We start from the raw sequence: 14093 nt of genomic DNA, 5'->3' as shown, positions 1-14093 counted from the left end.
GACCCTTCCGGTGGTTCCGGTACAATACCGGTGACCCCGAAACTTGTCTCGATGGCTGAAATAGCACTTTCTATATATAATTCTTTACCTCCGGACCATTACGGAACTCCTCGTGACGTCCAGGATCTCATCCGGGACTCCGAACAACTTTTGGGTTACCGCATACTAATATCTTTATAACCCTAGCGTCACCGAACCTTAAGTGTGTAGACCCTACGGGTTCGGGAGACATGCAGACATGACCGAGATGACTCTCCGATCAATAACCAACAGCGGGATCTGGATACCCATGTTGGCTCCCACATGTTCCACGATGATCTCATCAGATGAACCACGATGTCAAGGACTTAATCAATCCCGTATACAATTCCCTTTGTCTAGCGGTACGATACTTGCCCGAGATTCGATCGTCGGTATCCCGATACCTTGTTCAATCTCGTTACCGGCAAGTCTCTTTACTCGTTCCGTAACACATCATCCCGTGATCAACTCCTTGATCACATTGTGCACATTATGATGATGTCCTACCGAGTGGGCCCAGAGATACCTCTCCGTCACACGGAGTGACAAATCCCAGTCTCGATTCGTGCCAACCCAACAGACACTTTCGGAGATACCTGTAGTGTACCTTTATAGCCACCCAGTTACGTTGTGACGTTTGGCACACCCAAAGCACTCCTACGGTATTCGGGAGTTGCACAATCTCATGGTCTAAGAAAATGATACTTGACATTAGAAAAGCTTTTAGCGAACGAACTACACGATCCTTGAGCTAAGCTTAGGATTGGGTCTTGTCCATCACATCATTCTCCTAATGATGTGATCCCGTTATCAACGACATCTAATGTCCATGGTCAGGAAACCGTAATCATCTATTGATCAACGAGCTAGTCAACTAGAGGCTTACTAGGGACATGGTGTTGTCTATGTATCCACACATGCATCTGAGTTTCCTATCAATACAATTATAGCATGGATAATAAACGATTATCATGAACAAGGAAACATAATAATAACTTATTTATTATTGCCTCTAGGGCATATTTCCAACAAGCCGCCATGAACGCCGCCGCCGTTCAACCGCCACGCTCGAGCCATCGGAGCCGAGGAAGAAGGCGAGCTAGGCAGGAATCGTTCGCTAGCGGGAGGCAGAAGCGAGGTCGGGGTGCTCCTGCACGAGCTGCCCGCGAGGCCACCGTGCTCCGCGTCCATGGCGTCGGTGGCGGCGCTGATGCCAGGTAGGGGAGAGACCGTGGAGTGTGGTGCCGCACTCATGGGGTTGCTCCGGCGCTCCAGCCACGCGCCCTCCTTTCCCGGTTCGAATCCCGTCCGTTGTTGTGGTCAACGCTCGGGTCCGAGCTCCCGAGGCCGGCCGCCATGACTAGGCTCAAGCTCGAGCTTGAGCTCCTGCCTTGCGAGCTTCCTGTCCTGCACTTCCCACGCCCGCAAGCCCGCCTTCTGCGCCCAGCCGCAACGGCCATCACCGGTGAGCGGTGCTGCCCCCTCGCGCCCGTGCGGAAGGAAGCTCCACGGCGGCGCCATGGCTGCTGGTCGCGACGGAAGGGAGCACCACGCGCCGCCCGCGACGGAAGGGAGCTCCACGGCGGCTGGCCGGCGACCCTCACGGCGGCTGCTGGCGCACGGCCATGGGAGGGACCCGATTGCTTTTCTTAAAAGTTTACCAGGACCTAATTGCGTTTTTAAAAAGTTTGCAGGGGCCTGATGGCATTTTTGAAAAGTTTGCAGACACTGACATGTGGGACCCACATGTCAGTTAACGGTCAAACAAACGGTCAAATAGACGGATCGTTTAGGTGCAGGCCCGACCTGTCATAAATATGTTTAATTTCGTAACAACAAAGATTTTGGGTTTTTTTGAAACAGCCGACCACCCACTCGGTAGTTATCTGAGAAAAAATAAAAATCGGTAGTTTTTTTGGAACTCTAGCCTGCAAAAGTACTCTCTCCTTCCATCTATATAGGGCCTAATACATTTTTTGAGGTCAACTTTGACCAAATGTTAGAGCAATAATATATGACATGCAACTTATACAAAGCATATCATCAAATTCGTATGTGAAAGGAGCTTCCAATAATATAATTTTCACATTATACATCTCATATACTATTAATCTTGTCAATGGTCAAAGGCGGTCTTGTAAAACGCATTAGACGCTATATAAATGAAGGGAGTAGTAGTTTTATGCTATTTACTCTAGCCAATCATGTGCCTGCAATGAAAGAAGCATCGACATTGATCTTTAGGCTGGTCACAATGGGGAAGAACTTAGGAATAACATCACACACTCCAATACAACTTTGCTTATGTGTCACATATTTAATGAAGAGAGAGGTGCTTGTGGTAACTAGTTAAGTTACCGGAACATCACACACTCCAAAAAACAATGAGTCTATAAATTAATAAATACATTATTGCGTGACACTACATAGATATTCCTACTCACTATGAAGGTAGTAACATAGTCTAAGGAAGTGTGTAAGTTACTAGACTATATTCTTACACATTGTGACCAGCCTTATGTGATCATTGTGACCAGCCTTACGTGATCCGCGGGCGGCTTAGTCCAGCCAAGCACATCAACACGGAAAGGCATGCTAGAAGACTGCATATTAACTCCATGCAACTTTTGTTTCCCCTAAACACTGTTTACAACCAGATTTGGGCTGGATAAACACTCACAATAGTTCCTCAAGAACATCACAAAATGTCGTATAGTAGTTTCACCTTTGTTGTGAACTCAAATGCCAAGCCCTCCAAAGAACTAGCATAAGTTTTTCCCTCATCTCACCGTGGCAAATACTCAAGATTTGCAAAAGCCAACCCGGAAAGATCTATTTGATGGTAGATCATCTGGAAAAAGCTCCTCCTTGAGCAGAATCTGCCATTTCTTTAGACTAAAACAAATTCTGCCACCTCATTGGCTAGTTGTTGAGGACGAGGATTTATCAGCTGGGAGATCATCTGGGATTTATTTACTTTGCATTTTCCAGATGATCCTTCATGAGTAGAATTTTGCAGAGTAACTAGTATCAGACCAAACTGCACTATGAAAAATTGAGCATTTCTAGTCTTTTTTCAAATGCGCGACATATATAGCACAAGCACAGGCAGCAGAACTGAGAATTACGTACATGCTTTTATTTTCAGACCAGTAGCTATTACACAGTGCTATCTCGACCGCAACTACGAAACAAAGTGCACAGTTTCACACACACACACAACACGAAAGCGCTGTAATAACCCACTTGTGCCGACACGTACGTCCGGCGCGCCGAGGAACGGGGTCGCTCGCTCACGGAAACGGCGCGTGGCGCTTCATCTCGTGCGGCACGACGTCGACGGCGAAGCCCTTGTGGTGGCGGACCCAGTAGTCGGCCTGGCCGGGGCGCGGCTCGGCCGGCACCTCCACGTCGGCCCTGGCGGCCCTGAGCTCCTCCGTGGAGAAGCTGTACCTCTGGTCGCGCCTCCGCACCAGGTCCGGGCGCACGGCGCCGTCGCGCTCCCCCTGCGGCGACACCATGAGCGCGGGCGCGCCGAGCGGCAGGCGGTCGCCGCGGTCCACCTGCCAGGTGCACCAGAACTTGCCGAACGTGCCGGCCATGTGGTCCAGCTCCGGCTTGCCCAGCACGCTGGGCACCCACGGGTTGGCCCACAGCCCCGCCTTGACCTCGTGCGCGTGCGAGTGCCACAGCCTCTGCTCCTCCGCCGGCAGCGACTCGAAGATCTCCCTCGACACGATGTACTCCACGCCGATGAGGCGGGCGTGCTTGTCGTCGGAGTCGTAGACGGGGCACTGGAGGACGTCCTGGTTGAGGCGGGAGACGTAGTGGTGGGTCTCCACCTGCCGCCGCGGGTCGTGCGCGTACAGGGCGAACGTGCACACGTGCTGCTTCATCTGCTTCACCGGGCGCAGCGACTGCAGCGCCGCCGCGCCCTTGTCCAGCAGCATCGTCGACGTCGTCGTCGGCCTCCCCGGCGGCCCGCCGTCGCCTCCCGTCGAGGCCGGCGTCGGAACAGGCTTCTCGTCGCTGGACGCCATCGATGGATCGGGAGTCGGCTCGTTGGCCTGTACTGACTGCTGTGTGAGGAGTGCGCTTCGGGTGGGCTTTTAAGTCGTGGCGGCACTGGGACTTGGATGGGCTGCCGGGTGACACGTACGTGGTGACGAGGCTGGACGTGGCAGACGGCATGCAACGTAGGTGGCAGATGCGCTATGCGGCTGCGACTGGCTCGCATGGCGCCTGAGCATTCGAGGCTCGGAGTAATCTAGTAGTCTAGTACTCCCTCCGGTCTTTTTTACTTCGCATATAAAATTTGTCTGAAGTCAAATCTCATAAACTTTGATCAAATTTATAAAAAAATACAAACATTTAGAATGTGAAATCAACAACATTAAATGCGTCATGACTTTACTTTTCATATTGTATAAATTTAGCATTATAGATGTTAATATTTTTTCATATAAATATGGTCAAATTTTACGAAGTTTGACTTCAGACAATCCTTATATGCAGAGTAAAAAGGACCGGAGGGAGTACTACACCGGTGATGGAGGAAAAGAAATCATAGGAGAACAAGATGACGAAAGACTTGTAGCGCCAAAATCTTTGCCAGAAAACACAACATGAACTGGGCAATACTTAATGACGAGGTTCGTCAACAGAAAGAACGGGATGAAGTGCATGTGCATGACAACTTCACGACCAAAAACCCTACACAACCATCACATCAACCTTTGCATGTTGAAAGAAAGAAGTGGTATACGATCGAGTACTGGTCACACTTGCTGCTCCACCGGTGCGACCGCATCGTCCTCCTCGTCCTGGGGCTTGACGTACTTGTACCAGCTGGCCCAGTAGAGATAGTTGAGGAAGTTGATGAAGCTGAGCACGGCGAGCAGCCAGAAGAAGAGGTCGAGGTGGTTCCGGTTGATGTTGTTGCCGTTGAGCCAGCCGCCGCTCAGCGTGTGCTTCCTGGTGGCCGCGTTCACGGCCTTGACGATGATGGTGCTGAAGTAGTACCCCAGCGACATGGACGCCCAGAGGAAGGCCGACGACATGGACTTGAGCGCGGGCGGCGCCTGCGAGTAGAAGAACTCGAGCAGGCCGATGTAGGTGAACATGTCGGCGATGCCGAACACGCCGTACTGCGGGGCCAGCCAGAAGACGGACATGGGCAGCGGCTGCAGCATCGGGAACGCGTCCAGCATGCCGTGCCGGACGGCCACCTTCTTGCGGTGCATCTCCACGACGGCGGCGATGCACATGGAGACGACGGAGAGCACGAGGCCGACGCCGACGCGCTGCAGGTAGGGGATGCCGTTGGGGTGGCCCGTGATGCCGCGGGCGAAGGGCACGAAGAGGCGCTCGTAGATGGGCACGGCGAAGATGAGCATGGTCAGCGGGATGATGGGCAGCGTCGCCGGCTGCATCTGGAAGTCCCCGACCCACGTGTTCATGGTGGAGCCCTGCTGGATGGAGAAGGTCTGGAACTGGGCCAGGCAGGTGCCCATGATGATGGCGCTGCAGAAGATGGGCACCATGGCCAGCACCGTCTTGGCGTGCTCCACGTGCGTCACCCGGCACTGCCGCCACGGGCTCGGCGCCTCCGCCGCCGGCGCCTGCACGATGGCCGCCCTGTCCAGGAACCTGAATGGCCTGTCCCTGTGGGACACGAACTCCTCCTCGGGAGAAGCTTTGCTTCTGCTGATCTCGTACAGCTCGTCGGGGTTCTCAGGGAGCTGCAGATTCCGGTTCCTGATCGCAGCAACGTACACCTGAAAACAGCACGGAAAATAACCAACCACGTCCATGTATGCATGCATGCATGATTAACACGGAAAATAGTCGTCAAGAAGCTAAGCTAGCTAGACAAGGTTGATTACCCGGAGGATGTCGAGAAGCGCGCTGCTGCCCTGCGCCGTGAAGATGCGGTAGCGGGGCATGCCGGCGAGGAAGGCGATGAGGGCGAGGCCCATGACGCCGGTGGCGGCGCCGAACCCCTTGTCCCAGCCCTTGACGTTCTGGATCCACACGAACACCGTGACGCTGACGGCTCCGCCGATGCACAAGCTGAGCAGCAGCCAGTTGAAGAAGCTGGACATCTGGCGCCGCTCCCTGGGGTGCTTCGCCTCGAACTGGTCCGCGCAGTGCGCCGGCAGCGCCGCCTTGATGCCCGCCGACCCGATCGCCACCAGGTACAGCCCGACGTAGAGCCGCGTCTCGCTGTGGCCGCCCACCCTCTGGCACGTCGGCTCCGGCCATTTGCACCCCTCCGGCAGCAGCTTCGGGGAGTGAGCTTGCAGCGTCATCAGCAGGAGCCCCTGCATGTGGGCCGGAGAGGATCAACGACCAGCTGCAATGCAACCAAGTGAAAGAAACGAAAGATTCTTACGATGAGCTCCACCAGGGAGGATATGATCACGGTCTGGTACCGGCCCACAAAGGTGTCGGCGAAGACGGTGATGAGCACCGCGATCATGTAGCTCGTGCCCATGTAGTCGGTCAGCAGGTTGGAGGCGTCGGCCAGGTTGATGTGCATGACCAACATGAAGTACATGATAAGGTTCACGGCTAGAGACAGAGACGCCAGGTTCTCCAGCCCAAAGTTCACTGCAACAACAAGCAAACCCAGGACAGCTTCATATTACCAGATCAGCAAGGTTGGCTTCATTTTCATTGAATTCATGCTCCGGCAAATTCATTCAAAAGCCCGAACTGATGAAGAGAGATTTCCGGCCCGTGTTCATTAGATTATTAAAACACCGTGTTGCTTCTTAATTTGCTGGTCAAGTACAACGTATCCATTAACTGTATGGATGAGGTCATAAAATACTAATCCTTGCAACGTTTCTAGCGAGAATATAAATGTTTCTCCGGTTGGTTAAGCCAAATCTGTATGTATTTTACCTTTCATACCGCATGTTACCACCTACTTATGTATGGGTTGCTAAGAACAATAGCACAATAACAAGCATAGATGCACAAAAAAATTAAATTTCAGAAACATGTTGACGAAATAGTAAAATCCTGAACGCGAATCTAGTTTATGTACAACGGAAACTGATCATGATTAAAAAAATTTACCAAGAATGAAGAAAGAATTGCCAACACCACCATGGCGCCCTCGCACGGCAGGCCTTCCCCTCCAATTAACCTTCCCTTCAATGACTTCGTACTGTTTTCCTCCAACGACTTCATGTGTTTCCGACTATGCATTATTTATGTGAATAACAAAGTCACTTCTCATGCCCATGGGCACGGAGTAGTAGCTATTTGATCAACATGTAATTTTACCTTGCCATTGGTTTCAGCTGATTTGTCGTCCTCCTTGTATTCCTATTAATTTTTGTTAGCAAATAAGAGACGTCGATATGAGAAATAAACACATAACTTCAGAACAAAGTGGGAGTTTATTCATGAATTAGTGTCTATTATTCTTTCTTTCTTTCTTTTTTTGAAAGAAAGGGGTTGCCCCCCGCCCCATTTTTATTAAAACGGAGCAAACCAAAGTCACGACAGTTTACAGCGCTCAGGCGGCCACGCAGGAGTAGCTAAGCCAGAAAATTCAAAATCCCATGTAGTGTCTATTATATACTTAAATTAACTGACATGAATTTCAGTTATCTGTTGATGCCCATACAATTACAATTTATACACGGTAGTTTATACCTTATTCTTGGTTTTCTTGTAAAAGATATATTAGACGATCAAAGGAAACTCCCATTGCAGTTGAAATAAAACGGTCACTATATGCAGGTTTTTACGATATGGCATGATAAGCATGAACCGTCTCAAAAGTAAATAAAAGAGATGAAGGAAAGGAGAGAAGATGGGGTGAAGCAAGGGAGATACCATGGATTGTAATTTGCCGGTGGCTTCGGTTACCTTGCTCATCTCCTCGTTTTCCTATCAAGAGAAATCACACAGCAGTGAGAACGTTGGCACGCACGTACGTACGGAAAATGAAGTTGGAACAAGCAAGAGAATGAGCCAGTACCATTTTGGCCAAGAGGCGAGCTATCTCAGGTGGACGAGAGACAGGGGGTGCGGTGCAGTTGCCAAGCAATATAAAGCGTCTCAACTCATGAAGAATGGGTCTCCAATGCATTCCTATATACTGTAAGATTGTTTAAATTATGGTCTCTTCATTCATTCCATTCGGTCTCTTCTTGTCGCAACCGTTATCAGCGGCGACGTCCACTAGATGTGGGCATCTTGTAACTCATTGACACAGCCAGGCCACAGTTGTCAGGTACCGGACCGGAGCGTAGCAAAAGCTAAGATCGCATAAAAGAATCAGTCGTCAGCTCCTTCTGTTCACCCCCTGCGTAACTTGTAAAATTTTACGGTCGTTTTGTAATGCACGCGCACGCTAGGCTCTCCGGGCAAGCGTCCATGGCCGTGCCTTTCGTGAGTAGGATATTTTGTTACCGTCCCTCAAGAAAAGGATGTTTTGAACCTAAAAAAAAGATACTTTGTTACCGCCTTCTTGTTTTTGGTTCCCTTCTGCGGATCGCACCAGAGGTCAAACCTCCGGATGAACGCTGCATCGCGGATAGAGTCGAAATGACGCAATGTGTGGCATATGCGTTGCGTAAGGGCATTTCTAACGTGATCCTCAAATCTCCCACAACCGCTTGAACCGTGAAAATCATTTAACACAATTTTGTATCGGTTTGTGAAGCGGTCCGGACATAACTTCTCCCGTCAATCGAAGACAAATGTAGAAAAGTATGTGGGAGTCCGAACTGCTCCCAAGTCTGTTTCTGACTTTCCTGGCCCATCAAAAACCTCTCCTCCTTCCCGCGTGTTCTTCCTGCCCGACACCACCCGCCCGCGCTCATGTCGTTGTAGAGCGTGCCGCTCCACAATGAAGTCGGCTCAGGACGGACGTGACCTCTCACTACCTCCGACATTGAAGCGACGCCCCGGTCGAGGGCGTCGCCCGCTGCACGCTCAGCTGAACACATCTCCTTGCCATATTCAAACGCCTTCATTAAATTCGTGTGGGAGCCGAGAAACCTACTTCAGCCACACGTCCATTTATGAGCGGGTCAGCATTAAACGCAACGCCGGCCAAGCTTCTCAGGTCTGCCCTTTATTTAAACGAGGCCAGACGCGGGGCAAAAATCGCACCCCTCCGTCGCTCCACCATCTCCTTCTTTACCATTTTCTCCACTCTTCTGATGGCTTCCGAAGAGCAGTTCTCTGGTATACAAGCCGACTGGGTGGATCTGGCCTGCAGAGCCCGCCAGATACGAGTGAGGCTTCTCGCTGCTCCACGTCCCTCGCCTAGCCCGACGGAGCCAGTTGTCGCGGCCCCAAGCCGGCGCGTGGTTCAACAACTCGTCGCTCCAGGCCAGCTCGAGGAGGAGTGGCGAGTTGCTCCATGCTGGCATGGCGGCACGGGCATCACCGCATCTAGGGTGTCTGCGACCGCGCCATCCGTCGTTGACGCACGTATAGTTGCACCATGCATACACAGAAAGAAGTCGGCTGCGCGAATGTAGACGAGGTGGCGGCCCGCACGTCTGTGCCTGCTGCCATCATCAAGAAGAAGTAGAACACGGGAGGCCACCGCCGCTTGTATCTTATGAAGGCCACCGCTGGAGACTTGGCCGGTTCTCCTTTATCTCAGACCATCCTGGACACCCACCCGAACTCCACAGAAGTATCCTTCCCTTCCGGCTGAAGCACCATCTTTGTTGCTTTGATGAGCGGCGCAGCCGGACATAGGCTCCGGGGCTCTTGACTGTCCGGTTAGCGGGCTGCCGGACATGGAAAAACAAGTCGCAGCCGGCCGTAGACTAGTGTAGTGTATAATGCCGTGGTAGTGAAGCTCCGCGCGACTATAAATGCACATAGTTTTACCTTTTTAGTTGAAATATGTCCAAAATGTAACCGTATGCGTCTGATTTATATGAAATCCGGCCTTGTTTGCACGAATTTTATCCGGTTTGTTAAAAAAAAAGTTTAAAATGTATGCGGCTACGATTGAATGGCATCCTCCTGTATCCATGTCCGCAGACTGGTCCTATGTCCATGAATGTGAATGGACGCAGGAGAAAATTTATTGGTTGCCATTCTCTAAGAGAGTTGAAATGACGTCATGTGTGGCATATGCACTGCGTGCCATATGCACAGCACTGCAGGAGCTGATGAAACCAAAGAACAGCTCGTTCACAGCTTCGCATGCAGCGGCCCGGTTGCCTGCCAGCAAGTGCCGGCGCCACCGCCCAATTCTTCCACATTCCCCACAGAGACGTCAACAATGTTCCTGCCTCCTGCGGAAACAACAAGTCAGGACTCACAAGGGATCGGGAATTTAGATCGACTCGGTAAATTCCCCCGGCTTGAACAGGCTAAATGGAGTCGCTGTTGAGAAATGTTTGTTAATTTGCAAATGGACAGCAAAAGTAGCAGCAAATATGAAAGGTTTCCTTTTGTTACATTTGGAAGCATGGCACCATGTCCACCAGAAGAGCTGACATGCCAGATTACGTCTGCAATTAATTTCTCAATCTACTGGCAGAAGGCCTGGCGCAGAAAGCGGGTTACATCAGTTCTCACTAGAAGGATTGGACGTGCTTTGTTGCGCCGTTGGTGTTGTTAAGATTTTTTAAAAAATAGTTGCTTTGTTTTAAAAATGAAGTCGATATTTTTGGCTCTAAACTTGGTCAGAGTTAAAGAAATTTGACCTTGTAAAAAACTAATACCCCTTGTATTTTGGAATTGATGCGATATTTAGTATGGCGGATGGGGGCGACGATGGACTATGTTTTATGTTTTTTTGTAATGTGGTTATTTGGTGGGTTTTTTATGGTGTGATTCTATGTTATGCTCTAATCAACTTATATTTTTATGGGTAAATTTCTGTGTCTGTGACTACATGTACTATATTGGTGCTATAGTATTATCACATGGTCGCGCTTCTTTTTTCTAGGTGGTAGGAGCATGCTCGGGGTTGATATATTTCTTTAGCCGGTTGGTGTTGATTGATTTGAAAAATAATTGGCCCGATCAAAATCGGAAACCAAATTGAATATTGAATATCTCAATTGAATAAAAGAGCTTCAAAATTAAGAAATACCATAAATTAAAATAATTAAATGGGGGAACTCTTTAAAAAATTATTGACCCGATTAAAATCAGGTGACCAGGTTCTAAACTGAAGACCTCAATTAATTATAAGGACTTAAAAATTAATAAGCATAGTATATAATATAAAATAATTGAATGAGAGCTTTAAGAAATTGTTGACTTATCAAAACCGGGTGACCCAATTTCAATTGGACACCTCAATTAATTGAGGCCTTTTACCCCTAGGGAGCTTAGTGATACAGGGAGCTTAGTGATACAGTAAATACAAACTGCTCTATCTAGACGGATATGGGCAATTTGAGGGTCACCGCTGGAGATGCCCTTATCTTTCCATCCAGAGTGCTCAATCAAATAGTACCTCTGTCCTGATTTATTAGTTTCTTTTGTATTTTGTGCCAAACGTTGACCATAGATTTAACTAAAAAATAATAATGCATGTCACCAAAAATTATATCATTAGATTCGTATTTGAACCTAGTTTTCAATGATATTATTTTTGGTTACATGCATTAATATTTTGTTAGTTAAATCTAAGATTAAAATTTAACATAAAATGCGAAGGAAACCAATAAACCAGGACCGAGGTAGTACTCTTTTAAACACAACATTGAAATCAGATCACCACAAAGCAAGCAACAATATCGCTGATGCAAAATTCACAATATACATTAAATTCCATTGGCGCGCTATGATGACTTTGAAAGAAATGACCAGGGCCAGATCAAATATTTTTGAACTGGACAAAAAAAGTTGTCCATGCTACTTCGCTCATAGCATCAACGCAAGAAGCATGATTCCGACATGTTACATACAGTACCATACATGAACAAAAGAACAATGCTATCTTTAAACATGGTGCTCCATAGCAGAGCGAATGAATGAATGCTCTCAACACTTTGGTCAATAGTTCAATAAGGAGTATTTTGCACGCACAATAATCCTGCCCTTCTCCACGCCTAATTTTGCTCCTGTCACCAGCCAGTGGCCAGGTGCGTCTTGCGGACCCTTCAACGTCTCTGTCATGTCGACAATCTTCACAAGTTTAGCATTGTCGCTTGAGGACGATGAAGCTTCATCTGTTCTATGCATCGCAGAACTTGGACTGTGGTCCCACACTGATCTCCTGATTGTGCACCCAGGAACTCTGGAGAACAAAAGTTTAAGGTGGAGCACGCTCTTTGCACCAAAATCCCACACTCCTAACTGTGCTCCCGTGACAATATAAACGCCAGACAGATCCGTGATATTTGTTTCGGTGTACTCTATGGGCGCAGTGCTGACATGAGCAAAATTCTTCCACTTGATTGGTTCGAACCATCGGCTATCCTGCTCTTCAGGCCCTTGCCATTTTGGTGGCCCGATCGTGATATGCGAGTCCCAGTGAGGTAGAAATATCTTTGGTAACGAGCCAAGGTGCTGCAAATGAATAGCCAGACGGTTCTGTTTTGTTCCTTCCAAGCACAGCCTCAGGCCAGTGATTGGTCGACGCCCAACAGATACCTGCATGTATTCCATTGGAAATTAGCTTGAATTAGATTGTTCTGCGTAGTTTATCATCTTATAAGGTATATTCCATAATGTCACCAAATAGGACTCCCAACATAGGCGGTGGTCCCTTAGGGCGTGTTTGGTTCAGGAACAAAGTGGAATGGAATGTCCTGGTTCCATTCCACTGGAATGGGTTGTTCCTATATTTGGTTGGGGGCAATCCGGTGGAGTAGAATGGTTATATTACAGTATTTCATTGGCGAGATGAAATAGAATGCATTTCGTTCAACTCATCTCTTGTGTAGGAGTGGTGAGAATACCTCTCATCATCTCATGTGCATATATATAATATGAATAAGATAGCTCTTTGTATTTTTAGCAACAAATTATTCAAATTCTTCATAATATTTCAATTGTATTTATAGCATAAATAAGTTACAAATACAGTCACAAGCATAACAACTATACAAGGATATGATGTCAAACAAATAATTCACATTGCTTCCTATTTAACAAGACTCATATATAGGTCAAAAATCATCAACCCACATACACATCAAGCAAAAATAGCCAAGACTCATTTTCCTTGGAATTTTTATATCATTATGCATAACTTTATTTTATACACAGATATTTCTGAAGTTAACTAGTACAGAAACCACACTATGAGTCCGCTTGTAACATACCACTTTTCAAACTCTAGAGCTAGGAATTTCTTTCCCTAGAATAAAATAAATTCTTTATTGCATTTTCTTTTCACCAGGACATGTCAAGTGGAAGTGACTATATTTGACTTGCAGATCTATCTTCTAATCAAGATCCAGCCCATTTATCATCCTTCATTTGATACGGTGATCCAAACCAACTCAGACTCAAGACCAACACCCCATACCTTGCCAAACCTCCTTATCCCTGCGTCAAGACGTCTCCTTACCTCCAAGTGGTTAACCAACCCAGGTTGTTTCGGATTCATTCACCACCGCTGTATTCGAGTAGGAGGAGAACCCTACTCCATATCCAATCCTAACCGACCTAGAACCCCTATATATATATATATATATATATATATATATATATATATATATATATATATATATATATATATATATATATATATACGGTGGCGCTAAACTAAGCCTGAGCGTAGAATTAGCTATTCTACTCTCCGGCCAGGCCGCGCGCATTGACTGCCTCCACTAGTTCCTCCACCTCCTCGTAATATATGTGGGAAATATGGTAAAGAACCAAAATGATACTCTGTTCCCACCTACCCGTAACAACCTTTACTAAATGTAGTAAAAGAAGTGATGCCAGTTACCACCAACGCTAATCGTATGCTCCACCCGTTGTGCCACTATCTAATCTTCCGCTCGGCCAACCACATCCATTACTGCTTCTAGTAATCGCTACTGGTATATGCGGCAACGTAATTAATTTCGTTACTGGTTACCCGACGCAGCACATCACTTCCCGCTCACGAC

The 14093-nt window shown here is 48.0% G+C and overlaps 3 protein-coding genes across 3 annotated transcripts in view; all 3 read right to left on the bottom strand.

The window, feature by feature from the left end:
- Window positions 1-3135: 3135 nt before the first annotated feature.
- On the bottom strand, window positions 3136-4099 carry LOC123058513 (oil body-associated protein 2A). Its single transcript, XM_044481227.1, has one exon. It carries the CDS (start codon window positions 4059-4061, stop codon window positions 3315-3317), a length of 747 nt encoding a protein of 248 aa, XP_044337162.1. The 5' UTR covers window positions 4062-4099; the 3' UTR covers window positions 3136-3314.
- Window positions 4100-4799: 700 nt separating this feature from the next.
- Window positions 4800-9020, bottom strand: LOC123056968 (protein NRT1/ PTR FAMILY 4.5-like). Its single transcript, XM_044480168.1, has 8 exons — window positions 8795-9020; window positions 8506-8567; window positions 7909-7929; window positions 7318-7359; window positions 7108-7231; window positions 6416-6633; window positions 5907-6344; window positions 4800-5798 (listed from the first exon to the last, which is right to left on the bottom strand). Exons 1-8 carry the CDS (start codon window positions 9018-9020, stop codon window positions 4800-4802), a joined length of 2130 nt encoding a protein of 709 aa, XP_044336103.1.
- A 2717-nt stretch (window positions 9021-11737) lies between these two features.
- Window positions 11738-14093, bottom strand: part of LOC123061919 (MACPF domain-containing protein CAD1) — a 7152-nt gene continuing 4796 nt past the window's right edge. Inside the window, exon 6 of the mRNA XM_044485204.1 lies at window positions 11738-12624. Within this exon, the coding sequence (XP_044341139.1) occupies window positions 12025-12624 (600 nt within the window). The 3' untranslated portion in view covers window positions 11738-12024. The remainder of the gene's footprint in view (window positions 12625-14093) is intronic.

This window comes from Triticum aestivum, chromosome 3A (genome assembly GCF_018294505.1).
Source record: "Triticum aestivum cultivar Chinese Spring chromosome 3A, IWGSC CS RefSeq v2.1, whole genome shotgun sequence".
Classification (NCBI taxonomy): domain Eukaryota; kingdom Viridiplantae; phylum Streptophyta; class Magnoliopsida; order Poales; family Poaceae; genus Triticum; species Triticum aestivum.
Note: the sequence above shows the minus strand (reverse complement) of the source record. Positions and strands in the feature narration are given on the sequence as shown.

Coding starts and splice junctions, on each gene's coding strand:
- LOC123056968 (XM_044480168.1), bottom strand. CDS start 9,020: ATGAAGGCGTTTGAATATGGCAAGGAGATGTGTTCAGCTGAGCGTGCA. Junction 7,360..7,908: donor AAAACGAGGAGATGAGCAAG/GTAACCGAAGCC, acceptor AAAAATTAATAG/GAATACAAGGAGGACGACAA. Junction 6,634..7,107: donor CAATTCTTTCTTCATTCTTG/GTAAATTTTTTT, acceptor TTGTTGTTGCAG/TGAACTTTGGGCTGGAGAAC.
- LOC123058513 (XM_044481227.1), bottom strand. CDS start 4,061: ATGGCGTCCAGCGACGAGAAGCCTGTTCCGACGCCGGCCTCGACGGGA.